The sequence below is a fragment of the Columba livia genome, chromosome 1 (assembly GCF_036013475.1).
Source record: "Columba livia isolate bColLiv1 breed racing homer chromosome 1, bColLiv1.pat.W.v2, whole genome shotgun sequence".
NCBI lineage: Eukaryota > Metazoa > Chordata > Aves > Columbiformes > Columbidae > Columba > Columba livia.
In genome coordinates, this window is record NC_088602.1 from 16,478,947 (window position 1) to 16,499,462 (window position 20,516).

The window sequence follows — 20,516 nt, forward strand, 5'->3', positions numbered from 1 at the left end:
TTTTCACTTGGCTTAGGAAAGTTAATCCGCTGATGCTGTCGTTATTCTTGAGTCATCAGACCATTTTGATCCTACTTGTGGATCGCTAAAATTGTCGCATAGCATTAGATTCAGACTGGTAGAGAGACACAAGCGTAAGGACAGGTAGAAATGATAGCGGTGTTGGTCTAGACTGGGTCACTTTAAAAAAAAAATTAAATTATTGGGGTTTTTTTGGATATTAAACAAGTGGGAATTAAGAGCGTGGGATGGATGAGCATTTCACATCCTTAGGACATTCTTCCTCTTAACTGGTTATCATGTTGCTTAGAAAATTTGTCCATATTTGTGTTTGAGACATTGTTCAGGATGAAAAACCTCGAACTTTTTCCAAATTTTACCAAATTCTAGAAGGGTATACTAATCCCTAAAGTTTGGAACATTTGGGGAAAAGCCTCAGGAAAAGGGAATGACACTTTTTGTCCCTTGTATTGATTTTAGGCTACAGTGCATTCTGTTTTGGGGCAATCATGCATCTAGAAGGAGGGCAGAAACACAGGATGATTTTTCACCTGTAGTTGTGGGTCCTGCTCTCTGCAAATGTACCTGTTTTACATAAGAAAGTAATTTGATTTTAAAAGGAAAAAAACAGAGATCAGAGCCCTGTGCCTTTCTCATCCTAAGTGTATTTTTCTGGCAGAGGAGAGCTTTCTTGTGGCTGTTTTCTTTCTGGTACCAAAACATTTCCATTTCCATGGTACTTCAGATGCAAGGGGAGTTGTGCAGAGTGTTCACTTCTGGAATATTCATAGTTAATTAAGATGCACTTGAGAGATGTGACTTCAAACTGCCTCTGGTAGAGTCAGGTCTAGAATCCAGGTCCTTAATTTCTTTCATGAGTGCTTTAGTAAGTAAGCTGTCAGATACTACTGATCTTAGTCACACTTCAATCCTTAGGCTATTGTGTACTATTTGGACAGCATTGTATCCATCTTACATGTGTATAGAATATGTTTGTGAGCATAAATGATACTTACAGTTAGGCACTCATCTAACTTCCAAGTAGAGTAGTACATGAACTGGAATGTAGTCTGTGTTATGATTCCACCTTCAACATCTTAGCAGCATGGGCTCAAGTGCCCATTTCTGTTTCCAAAGAAAAATAAAGCAACAAACAGCTTAAACTGATCTGGCTGCTTTGCTTTTATTTCCAGTTAATGAAAGTCACATGGTGGTTCAAGCTCTGCGGCTTAACACCATGTCAAAGCTCACATTTGCAGACTGCGCACGATTTGATGCACTGGTTAAAGATGTATTTCCTGGCATTGACCTCAAAGATGTAGAGTATGCTGAGTTAACTACAGCTTTACAACAAGTCTTTGAAGAAGCAAACTTGGAAATTATAAGCACCCAGGTAAGCATCAGCTACACCAACAAAACGAGTTATTCTACATTAGAACTGATTAATATTAGATTAATTTGACTCATTTCTGTTTACTTTTGAAATAAATATTTTATAAAATTAGAATGACTAATAGTTAGATTCTAATACATGTATATGAAAATAGAACTATGTTTGAAGCATGGTAGATCAGCTATAATTGAAAGAAAAATAGTGCAAGGAAAATTAAGATGTGGACACATGACATACAGTGTTGTTCAAGCCACGTACAAACTCCAGTGAATGTTTTGGACAGTGAAAGAATTAAATATGTGAATATTTGGTTTTATCAAGCAGTTCTGTGTCTCCTTTATATTCATTAGGGCTGGATGACGTTTTGTGACTAAAGGTTTGTTAACTTCTCAGTAAAAATATGCCCAAAGAGGGCTGGAATTTTTATATTAGTAATTTATTGAAACGCTTCTAACACGCAAAATAAGTTTCTTTATAATTTTCAGTATCATAATTTTAGTGCCTTCTGCAAATGCCTATTCTTTCAACAAATAAAATTATAGAAACAAAGTGACTGCATCCGAAGTGAGATGGAAAAACATTTAAAAAGAATGTGTTTGATTTAGCTTTACAACTTCACATAGCCATTTTCTCTTTTCTTATCTAGATCAAGAAGGCTTTGGAATTATACGAACAACTACGTCAAAGAATGGGTGTAGTTATTGTAGGTCCAAGTGGTGCAGGTAAATCAACTCTTTGGCGGATGTTAAAGACAGCTCTTGGTAAAATTGGCAAAGTAGTGAAGCAATACACTATGAATCCCAAAGCCATGCCCCGACATCAGTTGCTAGGCCATATTGACATGGACACCAGAGAATGGTCTGACGGTGTGCTTACAAACAGTGCTCGACAAGTGGTACGAGAACCTCGAGGTGAGTTTGTCAGGGAGTTAAACATCATTATGCTTAAATTACTGAAACAGTTTATCTTCAGTTACATTTGTATATTATGTTATTATTTGTGCATAAGGTAAGGAAAACTTTTGGTGACAGTCATAGTCAAGAACACTGACATGTACTTTCTAAATTTTGTGATAAGAAAGCAAAAATAGACATGAGAAGATAAAATATATAAGAAATATCTTTAAACTGTTTGTATTTAAGTTAGAGTGTTAAAATAGCAAGGGTTTGATATTCTTCAAATATTTTTATTTGGTTTGGTATTTTATTTTTGTGTCTGGAAATAGATATTACTTCATGGATAATTTGTGATGGTGATATTGATCCTGAATGGATTGAATCTTTGAACTCTGTCTTGGATGACAACAGATTGTTGACTATGCCCAGTGGAGAAAGAATTCAGTTTGGCTCAAATGTCAACTTTATATTTGAAACTCATGACCTTAGCTGTGCCTCTCCTGCTACAATATCTCGGATGGGGATGATCTTTCTGAGGTAAGTCACAGAAGTATTACATACTGTTTAAGTAAGCAGATATACCTACTTTTCTTTTATTGAAAGATTGTCTAAAGTGGATAGAGTGATTTACTTACTTGCTTACGCTTAGGAAGCAAATCACTGGGGGAGTTTGCTTCAGGTTGTATGTCCCTTCTACACTGTCCTGTCATAATATTTTGGCTAATATATCTCAGACTATTTGAAAGAGATGTGGTGGATTCTTTGTGTGTGACCCAAAGAGAACCCAAGTATTGGTTAGAAATTCTTGTTGAAGTCTTTCCTTGAACTTTTAGTAGATTTTTTTTTTTGTTCACTTTGAACCAGTCTGTGAAGATGTGGATGCCTTGTATTTGTTTGAATCTTGTTTTGTTTTGCTTTGACTTAGTGATGAAGATACAGATCTTAATTCTCTGATAAAGTCTTGGCTAAGAAGTCAGCCAGATGAATGCAGACACAACCTTGAAAATTGGATTGGGGACTATTTTGAAAAGGCTTTAAACTGGGTTGTGAAGAAGGTTAGTAACTGAATTCTTAATCAATTTGCAGCTTCTGTTAAGCTTCTGTTAACATTTATCTAGTTTAACACTGAAGAGATCATTCATATTAGTTTTTAAATTTCAAGCATAAAAATAACTCAGTGCTTTATGATTGCTGTTTTCTTCATAAGATTTATACTACAGCCATTCTAATCGGTTTCCAAAAATGAATTTCTGCACTTAAAGTTTTGAAACATTTAATAGAATTTTGACTAGTAAAAGCCATATATTTCTATGACAGTTAATACCTGTCTTTAATTTTCTATACTGTACATTTCTTTACATATTTTCAAAGACCTGAAAGGTCTGAATGAAACTGAAAAATGAAGAAGTGAAGACATTGTTTTTCTAAATTTAAGTTATTGACTATAACAAAAAAAAGTGCAAAAATTTGTGCACAGCGTAGACTGGAGTTTGTAATAGACTGGGGAGAAATGTAATGCTAGACACTTAAAAAGACTGATAAAGGCATATCTGAAAAAGTAATCATTGTTCAGAATGGTAAATTTTCACAGCTCCCACTAATCTGTCCCGGATTTAAGGATATAACTTTAGCACTTTAGGATTCAGATCGAAACCTTAACTGAAAGATGTTTTAATAGGTGAAAGTTAATATGTAATAGCAGTATTGCAAAAAGATAGTCCTAAACCTTGTGCATTATCTGGATTCTGTGATTCTGAGACATACATCAAGATAACTCTTCTGTATATGCTATATTTTCTTATGGAGTCTGGATGCTTCCCTACCTCTTTTCTTCTGAAGGAATTGTATTTGCAATGAACAAGTGGTTTATGTCGCACAAAACATTATTTAGGAGAAAACCTGTATTTAAATTTATTACGACTTGCCATTTACAGAATGACTGTGTGGTAGAAACCAGTTTAGTTGGAACTGTGATGAATGGACTGTCTCATCTTCATGGATGTACTGATCGTGGACAGTTTATTATTAACTTGTTACGGGGTCTTGGTGGCAATCTGAACATGAAATCACGACAAGAATTTGCAAAAGAGGTAATAATATTTTCCAGCAAGTTTATTAAAAAATTCTCAGTAGTATGAACAGTGACTTTCTGACTTCTAACAATGCAAATTTACAATAATAGAATATCTGTGCTCTAATTGGTTTGCAGTCTGTGCTGTCTATAGGGAAAAAGCTCAGAAGTAAAGGAATGTTTCATATGTCACTGATAATGCTGCAAAGTGCATTGAGTCCAGACAGCAATCTTGGTGCTGCACCAAGAGATACAGAATGGCCTCTGTCTGGACTGTTTTGTGCAAGGACCCGCTATAGCAGACTGTATGTGTGTGTGTATGTAATACAGATATAGATAGATATATTTTTTTTCTGTTCAGAATGATTGAAATAATAGTGTGAGGGCTTTGTTACATCGCACTGGGGAGGTGTTCTGACAGCATTATTTTGAGGTTATGTATTGTATGTGCTGGGGTATGATTCTGTCTTTGTGTGGATACTTAAGGGCACAAGGACTAGGGAGCAGTGTTGAAAAACTCTGTGCTATACTGGTCCATAGTGTCTACAGAACATACTATCCCTGGAGATAGCTATCTCCACAATCACTCTTAGGTTTTCTGTTGGAGAGAATTCCTTCCAAAAAAAAGCCTGGAGCTATATCATATATAGAGGAGAGATGGTCAAGGTTTAGACTCAGCTTCTAGAATCAGCTATTGGTGCATATGAAGGAGTTATCTGGTTCTTATGACTATTATTATTACTATGTTTGTTGCCTAATATGAAAAACATTTTTATAAAGCTTTGCTAAATACAGTTTATTTTATGTTTTTTGTATTATGAAGGAGTAGTATGTGGAAGAGTAATATGTTACTGTTTAGTTAAGGACTTAATCATAAAACATATGCATAACATGACTGAATTTTCAAAGGCAGGCTTAAAATTATCAAATCAAAGAACTGAGTATTTGATTTTACAGAAATACTCTTTGAATATTGTTTAGTTTACTTGAAATTGTAGATCTTGTCATTAGGAGTATGGATTTAACACAAGTTCTATTTTTATTTGTTTTAAAGATCTTCAGTTGGGTGCAAGAATCTCCACCAGATCCTAGGAGGCCCCTGGACACATATTATGACACTGACACTGGACAGCTAATGCTGTATCAACTGAAAAAACCTGAAAATCTATCAGCTGATGACTTCAGTAATCTCCAGACACTTCCTGTCATCCAAACCCCTGACATGCAGAGAGGTTTAGATTACTTTAGACCCTGGCTAGACTTTAACAATAAGCAGCCATTTCTTCTTGTGGGTCCTGAAGGATGTGGAAAGGGGTAAAAAGTATTTCCTTTTTTAAGTGAAATATACTTCTAGCTATTTGACAAAGTTTGAAATATTTTGTTATAATGGTTTTATCATATGACTTTCTGCTGGAAAATCACTTGTTTAGGTTATTAATGAAACAAACCTGTGTTGGCAAATAGGTAAACTGTTATTAAGGTCTCCAGGGAAAGTTTTATGTGTCTTAAGACATCTGAGTGAGGTTTTTAAACATGGGAATGAGGCTTTTAGATATGAAACAGGACCTTTGAAAAACATGTGCTGTCATAGAGCAACAGCTGGAAGGCACATAAAGAATCTGGTCTCATCTCAAGCAGTACTAGATGCCCATGTGCAGGCAACTGGATTTACCTCATCCTGTTGCGTATCTTAGGTTCCTTATTTAGATGGGTGACATCAATATAAACAAAGTATTTAGGTGAGGTTTTGTGCAGCTTTATACTACACTGCTATTGAATTTCTTGAATGGAAAATACTACAATTATAAAGGCAAGAGTGTTTAATTCAGCAGAACTCATGGATCACCTATCACATTATGTAGTATATGCATTTTAATTCAAAAATTATATGATAACTTTGGATACACGGTGTTTTAATGCATTTATGTGTTACTTAGGCTTGTATGTGTGCACACATTTTCTTTTTTAGGATGCTGCTTCATTATGCATTTTCTCAGCTCCGATCCACTCAGATTGCTACCATTCACTGCAGTGCACAAACTACCTCTCAACATCTTCTGCAAAAATTGAGTCAAACTTGCATTGTAATCAGTACAAACACTGGGCGAGTATACAGACCAAAGGACTGTGAAAGGCTTGTTTTGTACTTAAAGGATATCAATCTACCCAAACCTGATAAATGGGGAACAAGCACTCTCGTGTCTTTTCTTCAGCAGGTGAAGACTTATTTGTGTTATTTATAAAGAGACTTAAGTATACTGGAAATAGTTTATTGTATATAGTAAATAACTACATTGAATATTTTCAGAGTTAACATCCTGGATCTGTATTGGCATTGTCAATGTTTTGTTTGTACTTTGACAGAATATGTGTCAGCCAGAAATGATACCATTTTTATTTGTCTTATATACATAAGTAAATCAAGACAGTGCTTTTCTCAATGAGTTATAATTCAGCGGGCATATGAATGCCAAGTAAATCATAAGGAGTAGTCAGTATGGATTCACCCAGGGCAAGTCATGCTTGACCAACTTCATAAACTTCTGTGCTGATATTGCAGACCTGGTAGAGGAGGAGAAAGTAGTGGATATGGATATTTTGTATGAGACTCAAAAAGGCCAAGTGCCAGGTCCTGCACTAGGGCTACAACAACCCCGGGCAGCGCTACAGGCTCGGGGAAGAGTGGCTGGAAAGCTGCCTGGCAGAGAGGGATCTGGGGGTGTTGGTCAACAGCAGCTGAACATGAGCCAGCGTGTGCCCAGCTGGCCAAGAAGACCAACAGCATCCTGGCTTGTATCAGGAATAGTGTGGCCAGCAGGACCAGGGCAGTGATTGTGCCACTGTACTCAGTGCTGGTGAGACTGCACCTCAAATTCTGTTTTCAGTTATGGGTCGCTCATCGTAAGAAGGACATTGAGGTGCTGGAGAGAGTTCAGAGGAGGGCAATGAAGCTGGCGAGGGGTCTGGAGCACAAGTCTGATGAGGAGCAGCTGAGGGAACTGGGGCCGTTTAGACTGGAGAAAAGGAGGCTGAGGGGAGACCTTATCACTGTCTACAACTACCTGAAAGGAGGTTGTAGCATGGAGCGGGTTGGTCTCTTCTCCCAGGTAGCAAGTGATAGGACAAGCTGAAATGGCCTCAAGTTGCACCAGGAGAGGTTTAGATTGGGTATTCAGAAAAGTCTATTCACTGAAATGGTTGCCAGGCATTGGAACAGGCTGCCCAGGGAAGTGGTTGAGTCGCCATCCCTGGAGGTGTTTAAAAGATGTGTAGATGTGGTGCTTAGGGATGTGGTTTAGTGGTAGACTGGGCAGTGTTAGGTTATTTGTTGGACTTTATGATCTTTAAGGTCTTTTCCAATTCAAATGATTCTATGATTCTATGATCATGATGTAGTCTATGTGGATTCCACTAAGGCTGTTGATGCTGTCTCCCAAAAGATCCTCACAGAAAAGCTGTTGTAGTACGGGCTGGAGAAGCATATAGTGAGATCTGTTAAAAACTGGCTGAAGAACGACCAGGCCCAGAGGATCATGATCAGAGATGCGGAGTCTAGTTGGAGGCCAGTACCTGTTTAACATCTTTAATGATGTGGACAGTGGGGCAGACTGTGCACTCAGCAGGTTTGCAGTTGACAGCAAACAGAAAGGAGGGTAGACCTCTGGCAATAAAGAGAACCGTAATAATGGTAGACTTCTCACTAATTTTTTTTGTTTTTGTAAGATACTCTGTTGTCTTTCTTTATATACAATATTTGTTTAATTCTTAAAGGTTCTTACTTATCAAGGATTTTATGATGAAAATCTGGAATGGGTTGGTTTAGAAAACATCCAAATTGTGGCTTCCATGTCTGCTGGAGGAACATTAGGACGACATAAACTCACCTCCCGATTTACTTCTATTGTTCGTCTCTGTGCAATTGAGTAAGTATGTGGAAATTAATTTGACTCTCAGAACTCAGATTCAGCCTCTAGGCTGCTTGCTGCATTTAGTCTTTATGAACATGTGACTGTTCTAGTTTTTAATCTTTCCTAGCAGTTTGAGACCTTCTCTTTGCTTCCTCTTGGCACTAGAAACCAGCTGAGGAGTAATCTGCAGCTCCATGTCAACAGTGAAGTGTTTGAATAATTTTAATTAAAAAAACTAACAATGGTAGTCCATAATGATGACTTTTTTTTTCTTTATAGCTATCCAGAAAGAGACCAACTGCAGACTATTTATAGTGCCTACTTGGAACCTGTACTACACAAAAACCTGAAAAATCACCCCGTTTGGGGTTCTTTACCAAAAATACATCAGCTAGCAGGATCTATGGTTCAAGTGTATGAACAGGTATGGAATTCCATTTCTTATTTCAAGGAGATTGAGAATTCACAGTTTAAAAAAAAATTAGCTTGTGATATTAACAAGAGAATATACAGGTTTATCAGTATTAAAATCTAAGTTTATATCTTTTTCATAATTTAAATTTTAAAGCTACTTGTTTGCAGAGAATCCTAGGTATTAGAGGGAAACTGAGTAAGTGGTAAGTGCTCTTGCCTTCACACAGATTTGTTGCGTGATTTTGGGAAGTACCTTAACCCATCTGTACTTTCAGTTCTGATTGACAAAAGGTGGATAATAGTGTTTTCCTACTTACTGAATGAGGAGATAGCATAATTTAAAGATTCTGATGTGCTCAGATGTTATGGATGCTATGATGAATACAGAAGAGAGATACAGTGGTGGAGTCCCTTATACACATCAAGGACTATCTTCTAAAATTTCATACAGTTAGAAGTAGATGTTTAGACACAAAAGTTCATTTTATCATCCCACTTAAAATTTTTTAGACCTCCGTCTAGCAAAACACTTACTGGGGTAGATACCTTGGGGATGTAAGCACTTACTGCAGGTTCCAAGATTGTCTGCATGTCCCCATCTAGACAGAACCAAGGTATAAAACCAATCTTTGTGACTGGACTGCAGCTGTAAGTCACTTGCTGGCATGCACCAGTTAGCAGGAGTTTCATATGACATTAACAAGGTATTCTCAGAAATCTAAGTTTAAATCTCATCACATGAGGGCCAATTAACTGATGAAGGCAGATATTCTTTGAATTAAAGATAGAGTTGTAAATTCAAATATGGGGGAAGAGTTAGTATTTCTGTAAGTCTTTTGTAGTTTCTGAGTGTTACTGGTTCAGGTAGTTTTATATTAGACTTTCATATTTTATTTGCATTTTATACAATATTTGATATTGCTTAAAAAAATGAACAGTCCTAGGTGACATCACATATGCAGTTGTTGTTTGCATCAAAAATTACACAGAACAAAGGTTCCAATTATGAAAAAATCTCTTGTGCTCAGAAAACAAAGTTTAAACAGTTCACCTCTGCCTTTTAAAAAGAAGAGTGCATTAATAAAATATCTAAATATATAGTCCTAATAGAAAACTAATTTATCTCCTATTTTAGAAAAAATCTGAAGCTACGCTACCAAGGATTTTACGTTTTAAAACCTCACTCCCCACCCCACCATTCTGTTCCTAGGTACGAGCGAAATTCACAGTGGATGAACACAGTCATTACCTTTTTACACCATGTATTCTTACTCAGTGGGTTCTTGGTTTATTCAGATATGATTTAGTAGGTGGTAAGTCTCTTTTTTCTTTTTTATTTACAAAGCAGTTCTAAAATAGTCTAAATAATTATTGATGTCAGTCTTACTGTTGATTTCACATGCAACTTATTCTCCTACGATACTCTTTCTAAACAGTGAACTGTCTGCTTCAGTAGATGGAAAAAAATGCATAACAGTTCATTCTGTAACATATAGTAAACAGTGATGTTTTAAAATATGTGTGGGAGCTATTTATTGATTAAGGGAAATTATTAGGGTGGGATTGCATTCTCTACTATGGGAACTTGAAGTGTAGCCCCTACTGTCCACCATTTTTTTCTGTTTTTTTGGGTATTATGTGTTTTTTTCTTGTTTTCTAAATTCCCAGAGGCTTGCCTGGTTGTATAAACTTAGTGAGGTGGCTGTGGAACTACAGCTGATACTGATCATCTATGACCCGGTTAACACTTTTTAATATATAGACACATCTAGAAAACTATTTTATCTCTATAAAATTTCACACATATTTGTATAGTGGCCCAAATATCCTCACAGTTTGAGAATGTCTAATAGTTGAAGTCTAGTCTCAAAGTCCTTTCCTTAACTTTGGAAAAGATTAAATTTGGAAAGGTATTCAATTTTGTGCACTTTTCCAAACAGACAGCATAGGCTTCTTCCTAATATAGTTTTTCTCTTTGAAATTGCTGTTGTTACGAGGTCATGAGCAATTATTTGTTATTGTGTTTTAGCTCTTAAATTAATTAAAGGGCTACAGAGAGGGCTGCTTTTAGGGTATAAAAGTGATAAGAATGTTATGCTCATATTCTTTTTATTTTCTGGGATCATCAGATGGTATAAATGTAGCTTAAATGAAGGAAGCTACACTGACAGTCAATGAATGGGTAATCGCAGCCTGTTGAAGGACTCCATTGTTGTATCTGAAGGTGACATATGCATATGCTTTTTCAGGGATGAGCAATATGGCATGTCATTTACTCATCTCACCTTCTTTTGTGAAGAACATTGAAGCTTTGTATTCTGTAGTGACAGTTTATAATACAGACTGTTTTGGATATTTATTGTTATGTTAGTATTTATTATAAGCCTTTTTCTTCCCCTTTAAAACAATCTCCTGGCTCTTTTGTTTTCAATTCCTGGAATTTTGTTTTACTTTGTGTGCAACTCCTTATTCATTTTCATTAGAATGCTGGTGTTAAACTAGAGAACTTGTGTTTCCTTTTCTCTTGTAATGATCCATAAATTCGTAATGTTTACTTTTTTCTCTTTTTTCTTCTTTACTGATGCTCTCCTGCTGGTATGTAATTTCACTTACTCATTTTCAATCTCATATTTTGAAATTGGAAATTTTAAAAATTTGGAGTTTATTCTAAATGTATGATGTTAAATCTTTCCTTAATTTTGTAGGATCATCAATACAAACCGTAGACTATGTGTTGGAAATTGTTGTGTATGAAGCACGTTGTTTGTTCCGTGACAAAATTGTTGGCTTGAAAGAACTCCATGTGTTTGATAATGTTTTGATGAAAGTGTTTCAGGGTGACTGGGGCTCAGATGTTCTGGACAATATGGCAGGTAAACCAGTTGAGGCATTCTGCCCAAACTTGAAACTGCTCAATCAAATCAGTCTGATCAAGTTGGATAGCTTATGAGCTGAGCACATAAACTTTTGAATGTTTCCTTTGATTTTCACAGATGTCTTCTATGTAACTTGGGGAGCTTGTCGAGAGGCATTCATGACACCAGGACAGGCACTGCCACCACATGGGAGGCCACTTGGCAGGCTGAACTCAACAGACCTGAAAGATATTATTCAAAAAGTGAGACAAGATTAAATAATATACACAGCAAAGATTCACAGCAATTATTCTAGATGGTTTTTGTAGGAAGTGACATGTGAGCACCAGGCTTAGTGTTGGATCTGCTACTTGTTTGAGGAGTCATCTTTTGTGTTTGGTCAGGTGAGGGAAGGTTTGTGAAGCTGTGTGGCAGGTAGTAGGAAGTATCATGTAGCAAGGTTATTTTAATGAAAGGGCATCAGTCACATTTGCTGAGGCTTCACAACAGTTTGAGGAAAATTTTGAGAAACGTGCATATATATCTTTGTGTAGTGTTTGAGTACTAAAATATTTATATTTATTAAATGTTTACTTTCTTCATTTGTAGTTTGCTAGTGCAATTTTTATTTGAAGAAATAAAAATGGATTGTTTGGAGATTTGGTATGCTTTTAACAGTAAAGTACAAAAATGAGCATGCTGAGGAAATGCAAACATGTTAACTCTGCTGGATGACTGATTTCAGGATGAGACCTTTGAGGTCATATCCTTTTCCCTTATTAGTAGTGTTTGATGGACTGCTCTTGTACATAGGAAGCTGCTCCCTCTCCTTAATTGCCAACTTGTGACCAGTAAACTATATGGAAAATAATAGTGTTCAGTATCTTCAGTAATCAGAGAGTTTAGGTTTTTCTCTGACTACACAATTATATTTGGCTTCAATGATGAGGTTTTATTAAGTATAGCAAGACCAGAATTGAATCTTAGGGTCTGTTATTATGTGTGTTTCACTAGGAAATTCCATAATCTGCAAGTATGCAGCAATTAGCTGCCTAAAACACTCTTACAAGATATGCCAATATTAATTAATCTGTAATCAGATACACAGCTCAGACTTTGTTTCGGTCCATTATTTAATTTTAATTAATTCAGTGGTAGATTTTTATTTCAATATATCAGATTTCTAGGGTATCCCAGTGTTTGGGGTAATGTGATCTGTTCATGACTGGTAAAGGGTATGTGAGGTATCTAAATTCTGTCACATAAATAATTTATTCATAATGAATCTCAGTGTGGTTTCCCAAGTTTTCAAGCCTTTTTTCTAAACTTTTAAATGCTGGATACTTTATCATCTTACTGCTTTTATTTATTATTAGTGAATGTATTTATGGTTGTTTTTTAATTATTTTTTATTTTTTAATAGGGTATTATTCATTATGGACGAGACAAAAAGGAGGTAGAGATTTTACTGTTCCAAGAAGTCCTCAGTTATATGTCTAAAGTGGACAGAGTGCTGAGTTTTCCTGGAGGATCACTTCTGCTGGCAGGACGGAGTGGTGTAGGTCGTCGAACAGTTACCTCTTTAGTTAGTCATATGCATGGAGCTGTTCTGATTACCCCCAAAATTTCCAGAGGTTATGAGCTGAAGCAGTTCAAAAATGATCTTAAATATGTAAGTCACTCAGTGTCTTCCATTTTGTTGTGTTATAGATGTGTATTAAAAAAAAAAAAAATAATTTGGGAATTTTGAAGACCATAGAAGTGTTGTGTGAAGAGATATTTTAAGAAAAGCAAAATGTCAGCATTCTAAATGAAACAATTATATTTTTAGAAGTTCTCAGTGTTAAGATGTGCATACTGCTCTTTATACTAATTTCCTGAAAAATCTACTTTTTTGAATACCAGAGCTGTTCTTATGAGTATTCTGGATTTCATAAATTCTAAGTTTATGTGAATATTGGAAAGGTTTTTTCATGTATATCCTCTCATATTTGTATATATTTTCATATTCTTCCTCTACTATGGTACTGTTTAGATGCTGTGGTGAAAATATATATCTAATATATAATCAAATAAATATCAATCTTTTAGGAACAATACATATATTCCATATACTGAGATTTAAATTTTTTCCCTGCTTCTAGGTGATGGAGCTTGCAGGCATTGAAGCACAACAGGTGGTGTTGCTGCTTGAAGACTATCAGTTTGTTCATTCCACGTTCCTTGAGATGATCAACAGTTTACTCTCTTCAGGTGAGACAAGACCATAAAGATTATGGCACTACTTTTACCACACAGAGTTAGCTCAATGAGGCAGAATTAGATGCTGTTTTCTAACTATGTCCGTACCAGAAGCATTAATTAGCTTTCTACACTGTTTTGGCTAGAGTGCTGGTACCCGAGAAACTGACTGGAAGTTCACTTAGCTGTCATTTAACTTATCCTACAGTACAGGTGCTTTCGGTTCCTCAAAGCTGCAAGTTAAGTAACTTAAGGAGTTATTTATAATAGTGTAACAACAAAATATTAATGTATTCTACTCTGCAGCTTCCCTTTTCTCATAAAATTCAAAACTGAGAGGTGTCACATGTTTTACTAGATTGTATAGACTGTGTCCTTTACTTAAATGAACACCAGCAAAGCCCACTTTTCTGAAGATGAGATTATAAATTATAACAAATAAGAAGAGTGACTTTATTTTGTTATCTAGTTTTGTTGCTCGATTAGAGAGATCATTAAAGGACTGAGTCTAACTTACTAAATGTTTTTTGGAACTACAGTAGTTTAAGAACTCAGATTTTCCTGTTTCAGGTGCAAATCTGAGACTCTTTATCAGATTCTTGTCATCCAGTGTTAAAACTCTGCATCCAAGGACCTTGATAACTACTCTCTCTCATTTTTCATTTTTCTGGTGTATGACAAGTCTGGTTTGATTTGGTTTGTACACAGTATGGATCACTGTCTTTGGGTAGATTTGAATGAGTTTTTGAAGTATATTTCAGTAATATTAAAAATACGCTGTTTAATTTAAATTGAATCACTGTAATTTGTTGTTTTCATGATATAATGAAAAGAATGGTGTACATGGGATGATACTCCTGAAAGTATGGAGTGGAATACTGCCATACTCAACTTCTCTATACAGAGAACTCAAGGGAATCGTTCAAAGGAATATGAAGAATTATAGTGTATTTGATCCGATATTTTAAATTCATTTTTCAAACAGGAGAAGTTCCTGGGCTATATAAAATAGAAGAATTAGAAGCATTGCTGTCTCCTCTGAAGGATCAAGCTTCACAAGATGGATTTACAGGACCGATTTTCAACTATTTCACATACCGTATGTAGACAGAATGATAAGTTATAATTTATTACAAGATTGCAAAAGTGGTATAATAATGGAAAAAAATATGTGTATTTTTAACTTTCAGATAGTTACTAAAAACCAGGCAGGAATAATGATGACGGTGTGATATTTGAAAGCAAAGAAACTTCAGCTTAAAATTTATTCCTCTATCTGAAGTTTTTTATCCATGAATATTCTACAAAGCTGTTGTGAAATCTGCTGTTGAAAATAATTGGAAAGAAGGAAGCTTTTGTCCCCATAATTTTCTGGTTTCTTTAGCTTTTATATCTAATAACGGAGTTTGCTTCCATTTGTTAATTAAAGCTACAAATCACTTTGGATTCTAGTAGACATAAGCAAGTTTATAGACAGGTTTCTTAATTATTTGTGTTTCATCCCTAGGTCAACAAGAAGACCAAATATTTTACAAATAAATAGAAGAATGTGACTGAAATAATTCAGATATTGACAGTCATACTCAGTGGCCTTGGAACTATTTCTAAGTGGTTCTGTTGGTTTATATTGATTGGAATAAGAACTAGTGTTATCCGCTTAAATACCGTCAGCTCTTCTAAATTAAAAAAATACACTGTAATATACATAATGAGAATCCATGATATTAAATATATTTATTTAAGTTCTCTTTATAAACATTCCTGCCCTACTGTGCTGTGGTGTAATAGTATATTTTTTCAGAAATTACTTTGTGGTAAGTATTTGAAGGACAGTGAATGATTTGTGCTTGCAATAAATCTACCAACATGTAGTCAGATTGGTATCTACTAAATACTTAATATGTTACATTTTCCTAGGAATCCAACAAAATCTGCACATTGTCTTGATCATGGATCCTACCAATTTAAATTTCACAATAAACTGTGAAAGTAATCCAGCACTGTACAAGAAATGTCAGGTTTTGTGGATGGAAACCTGGTCAGAAAGCAGTTTGAAAAAGGTAAATTGCCTTAACTAAAAACTGTTACTTGTTTAAATTAGCATCTCTGAAAATAACTGAGCTTTGGTGAATAATACCAAAATATTTTAAGTTGTGAAAGAATAATTGTCACTGTGCTTATTTAATCAATTTGTGCATACAAAGGCAGAAAATTCAACAGAACAGTTAAATAATATTAGCATTGTTATTTTACCAGTAATATTATGTTTTGTTCTCTCTGTGGGCTGAATTGAACAAAATGCTGATTACTGTGATTCCGATCAAACACAACATTTAGAACAAAATACAAATGCTAATGTAAACTCTGCTGATGATATTTGCTGTTACTAGTATGCCTGAAAGCTAGTTTACCAATAAGTTTGCTATATATATATATATGAGCTGCTATAGCTCTAAGATTGCACTGTAAGCCTTGTGTTATGCTTGAATCTTCGTTAAATGTTTTGCTTGATGAAAAGGTCTGTTCTTTCTGGGATCAAAGTCTGCTCATTTTAGGATGTTCACAGTGTAAGTTTGAGAAAGATATATATTATTTTTATATGTTAAGAGACTGCCAAATCCAGTACCCTGATAGGGGCAAAGCTGCCACAGCTTCATGGCCCCAGCTTGAACCAGGGGTGAAGCTGAGCATATATTTCCAGGAGGCACACACACAAACACACATATACAGTGCATATATACATGTGATTGGCCACACAGAGCAACACAAGCAGAAAACTCATCACAAACACAAACAGCACAGTTGGTATAACTCTGTTCCCCTCTCTGAGTGATCACAATGAAGGTCCGTTAATGGGAAATCTGTACATGTGCAGCATGTGGATCTCCCTCTTAGATGGGCACAGACATGCAACCTCTCTGGTAGTTGCCTCTGGATCTCCCACTCTCCCCAGCTGCTGCAGCTGGATGTACAAGCTCCTCAGGCTGCAGGTCCACCCCAGCTGCTGGTCTAGATGGCCTCACTCTGCCTGCACGCACACGGACAGAGGATCCTTCCAGTAACTGGGCTTAAACATCCAGTCTGTCCAGTAGCCTTGGATATAGGATCTCCCCATTACGTCCTGCACAGACACATCCGCATACATGTGCACACACAGACACATGCAGCTTAGTCTCATTCGATTCCTAGACCCCACAGTCTCTGAGGCAGTTGGCCTTGACCTTCTAGTCCCTCTGGCAGCCAACTCTTGTGCCTGCCTCATCAACCCATAGTAAGTCTTGTGCAATGTGAAATACTTTCACTGCATCCCATAATGTGTCCCAAGCCTCCTATTCAGTAACCCCTGCAGTCTGGTCTGTACTGGGCTCTCACATTGACTCACCATGATGGGTTTCATATCTGGACCATGGAGTTGGTCACTCTCCAGGAGCGCCATGGGAGCAGCTGGCAAAGAGTGTCCATTTCTGCCTGGGTTACTGGGGCTTCTTCACCTGCCATTGTGTCTCAATTTCAACGTCAGGTTGTACTGACAGTTATTCTTAGAAAAAATGTTTGGGACCACCTCCATCTGCAGTTAAAATGTTTTTCAGGGTGCTTTCACTTTAACTTCAGCAGGGAGTCGTTTGGTAGTGGGTGGGTTTTTTTGGCTTGTTTGTATTTTTGTTTGTTTTTTGTTTTTGTTTTTAAGTGCAGTTTTATCATTTAGTCATATGCTAGAACTTTTGAAGATACTTTGTTTATTTTTGCCATTGTACTTAAGACTTCCTGATTTCCCGTTGAGTTGTGTATCTTTTTTACATCTTTGACATTTGTGTCATTGTAAGAGGCCTCTGAGAGTTAGCTGTTCTTTCTTACAGCCAGTAAAACCTCCTCTGATTATGACAACAGGAAGCTATCAGTAAAAGCAAAGGCAGAATTAATGTTTTTAATGCTCTTAAAAATTCCTTAAATACCTTATTCTGAATAAAGCCCTCATATCCAGTCCTTTCAAATGAAAAACTAGATAAAAGGTTGTTTTTTTTTAATTTAACTCAAATTTTCATTGCTCATAAATTTAATACAAAAAATCATGTTCATTTTTTTAGATACCTGAAATGCTTCTGTGTAATTCAGATGAACAAGAAAAGACTGGAAAAGCACATAAGGAACTTAAGAAAAAACATTCAGGTAAAATTTAAGGTGTACCTGTTAGTTATTATTAAATACTTACTCATTTCTAAGGAATAGTGTGGCCAGCAGGACTAGGACAGTGATTGTGCCACTGTACTTGGCGCTGGTGAGGCTGCACCTCAAATCCTGTGTTCCGTTTTGGGCCGCTCATGATAAGAAAGACATTGAAATACTAGAGAGAGTTCAGAGGAGGTGACGACATTGGTGAGGGGCCCTGGAGCACAAGTCTGATGAGGAGCAGCTGAGGGAACTGGGGCTGTTCAGCCTGGAGAAAAGGAAGCTGAGGGGAGACCTTATCACTGTTCACAACTACCTGAAAGGAGGTTGTAGCATGGAGGGTGTTGGTCTCTTCTCCCAAGTAGCAAGTGATAGGATAAGGGGAAATGACCTCAGGTTGCGCCAGGGGAGGTTTAGATTGGATATTAGGAAGCATTTCTTCACAGAAAGGGTCGTCAGGCATTGGAACAGGCTGCCCAGGGAAGTGGTGGTGTCACCATCCCTGGAGGTATTTAAAAAATGTGTAGATGATGTTTTTAGGGACATGGTTTAGTGCCAGAGTTAGGTTAATAGTTAGTCTTGATCTAGAGAGTCTCTTCCAATCAAAATGCTTCTGTGATTCTATGATCATTGTACTTAATCTATGCCTCAGTACTTACTAAAAGCTTTCATTTATATGTAGATATATTTTAGCAATTTTTTATTTTGTAGGGTAATACCATTTGTTTTATGGTATCATTTGGCTTCCTTTGAGAAACTCTATTGAACAAAGTGAAGGACCTGGAATGTTCAGAAAGACCTTTTAGTCTGTCTGTCATCAGTGACAAGGGAGAAGACAAAAACACTTGGGCTTCCTTTCAAAGTCAATTGTTGTGGAAATAAATTTTCTTTCATGGTTAGCCCTCAGTAATCTGTAAATAATTTTGCATGCTTTTTTGAACATCAATGAAATATTACAGGTTTGAAACAATTTTAGTATATTTCTTTTTGAGGAATATGTATTTGAAATATAATTATGTGTTTCTCTGAGAGTACTTTGAAAAAATTATATTCTTTGTGTTATTTTGAATATCCTTAAATCATACCTCAAAAACCATATTCTGTTGCTTTTCCTTAGTTATTTTAATGTGAGATAAGAATGAGTGTATTATTAACTTTGTAATAAATTATGTTGTACAGGTGATTCAGGTTTTCTGAAGTCATTTCTGGCAATCCATGAATCATGTAAAATGTATGGAGCAACACCTAGCAGGTATATGACATTCCTTCATACATACAGTACCATCAATAACAGTAAAAGAAGAGAGCTGATAAAAAGGCAGAATCACTTGCAGGTATGTATTTAAAATATTTTCATCATGCAGCTTTTCCAAATACACTCACATTTGGAAATGCTTTCTATATTGATGGGCTGTAGCTGCTGGTGTGGTTGTGTGGGGTGTCCTCTGTTGACATAGGCTCGTGCTGTGGTTTCACTAGAGGAGTGGTGTGAATGTTAATTCACCTCTCTGTTCAAATGCCTCAAAGAGTGAGGAGTGGTTTCTAGTTTTTCATCAGTTTATTCCTCAAGGATGTATCAGATTGAGTATGTTTTCTTGGAAGAGTAAAAAGTACTTGAAAGCACTTTACATTTTTTCGCTCATATGTATTGGAATTAATCCATCATCCTTCCATCAATTTAAGTGTCACCTCTGCTTGTATAATTTTTCCCGATGTGGCTCCATATTCCATCCCTTTCTTTGTATCTCTAGATATAACCTCCTGTGTTGTGTGATACTTACATCCTTCTAGTTCAACAAGCTGTTCCCTTTAACCTTATGGTGCATTTGTGTAGCTTTGGCCAAGGTTCCCTTTGTTGTTCTTTTCCCTCATTTTGTGCTTTGTGATTGATTTCTAATTCTTTTTCCACACATCAAACCTTTACACAGTTCCAGACTAAATACAGTTTATCTCACAGATGTCACTTTACCCCTGTTCTGTATGCATGATATGTTTGTTTTTGAAACCCATTTGTTGTCTTTCCAGTCATACCTCATTCCCTCTCCCTGCCAGAATATTTCTGGAAAGATCTGTATCAACTTTAGGACACGTCACTTTAGTCTTTGCTCTTCTCTCTTCCTTTTCAGCTCCTTTTCCCAGCGACTTTTCCGCTTGCTGCTGTTCTGAAACCACGCTTGCAAAGCCGTGTCCCTTCTTAAAGCCCCTGTCAAAAACAAATAGCTTTCTTCCCTTGTATTCTACACTGTTTTCACTCTGCCTGCCGATATTTTTCCATCATTGTACTGAGCAATTTAAGAAGATTTACATTTGTCATGATGGACATTGTGTTATTATTTATTTAGAAAGTAGCTGTGGTTTGTTTGTAACAAACACTCATTTACTTGCTAAATGCTCTGGTTAAATAAAAGTAATAATTTACATGAACATTAGAGATGTGTATCCTAAATCAAAACATCTTCCAGGTAATTTTTTTTCAAATATATCTTGAAATAATTCTATTATCAGTTTACCATGGTGTGAATAATTTAGAATGTGGGGATAAAGAAAATAGTTATTTTAAGCCTAACTGAG

The 20,516-nt window shown here is 36.1% G+C and overlaps 1 protein-coding gene across 3 annotated transcripts in view; it reads left to right on the forward strand.

Moving 5' to 3' along the window:
- DYNC2H1 (dynein cytoplasmic 2 heavy chain 1) overlaps window positions 1-20,516 on the forward strand; it is a 166,287-nt gene that overhangs the window by 33,011 nt on the left and 112,760 nt on the right. For 2 of the 3 annotated variants that reach the window (XM_065047277.1, XM_065047417.1), the window contains exons 37-54: window positions 1,194-1,393; window positions 2,040-2,304; window positions 2,619-2,826; window positions 3,215-3,344; window positions 4,224-4,379; window positions 5,415-5,674; window positions 6,330-6,576; window positions 8,132-8,283; window positions 8,548-8,692; window positions 9,893-9,995; window positions 11,388-11,555; window positions 11,676-11,800; window positions 12,961-13,209; window positions 13,682-13,790; window positions 14,764-14,877; window positions 15,696-15,838; window positions 17,864-17,945; window positions 19,125-19,279. In XM_065047277.1, coding sequence (XP_064903349.1) covers window positions 1,194-1,393; window positions 2,040-2,304; window positions 2,619-2,826; window positions 3,215-3,344; window positions 4,224-4,379; window positions 5,415-5,674; window positions 6,330-6,576; window positions 8,132-8,283; window positions 8,548-8,692; window positions 9,893-9,995; window positions 11,388-11,555; window positions 11,676-11,800; window positions 12,961-13,209; window positions 13,682-13,790; window positions 14,764-14,877; window positions 15,696-15,838; window positions 17,864-17,945; window positions 19,125-19,279 — 3,011 coding nt within the window. The remainder of the gene's footprint in view (window positions 1-1,193; window positions 1,394-2,039; window positions 2,305-2,618; window positions 2,827-3,214; window positions 3,345-4,223; window positions 4,380-5,414; window positions 5,675-6,329; window positions 6,577-8,131; window positions 8,284-8,547; window positions 8,693-9,892; window positions 9,996-11,387; window positions 11,556-11,675; window positions 11,801-12,960; window positions 13,210-13,681; window positions 13,791-14,763; window positions 14,878-15,695; window positions 15,839-17,863; window positions 17,946-19,124; window positions 19,280-20,516) is intronic. The other variant, XM_065047353.1, reaches the window with a different exon arrangement.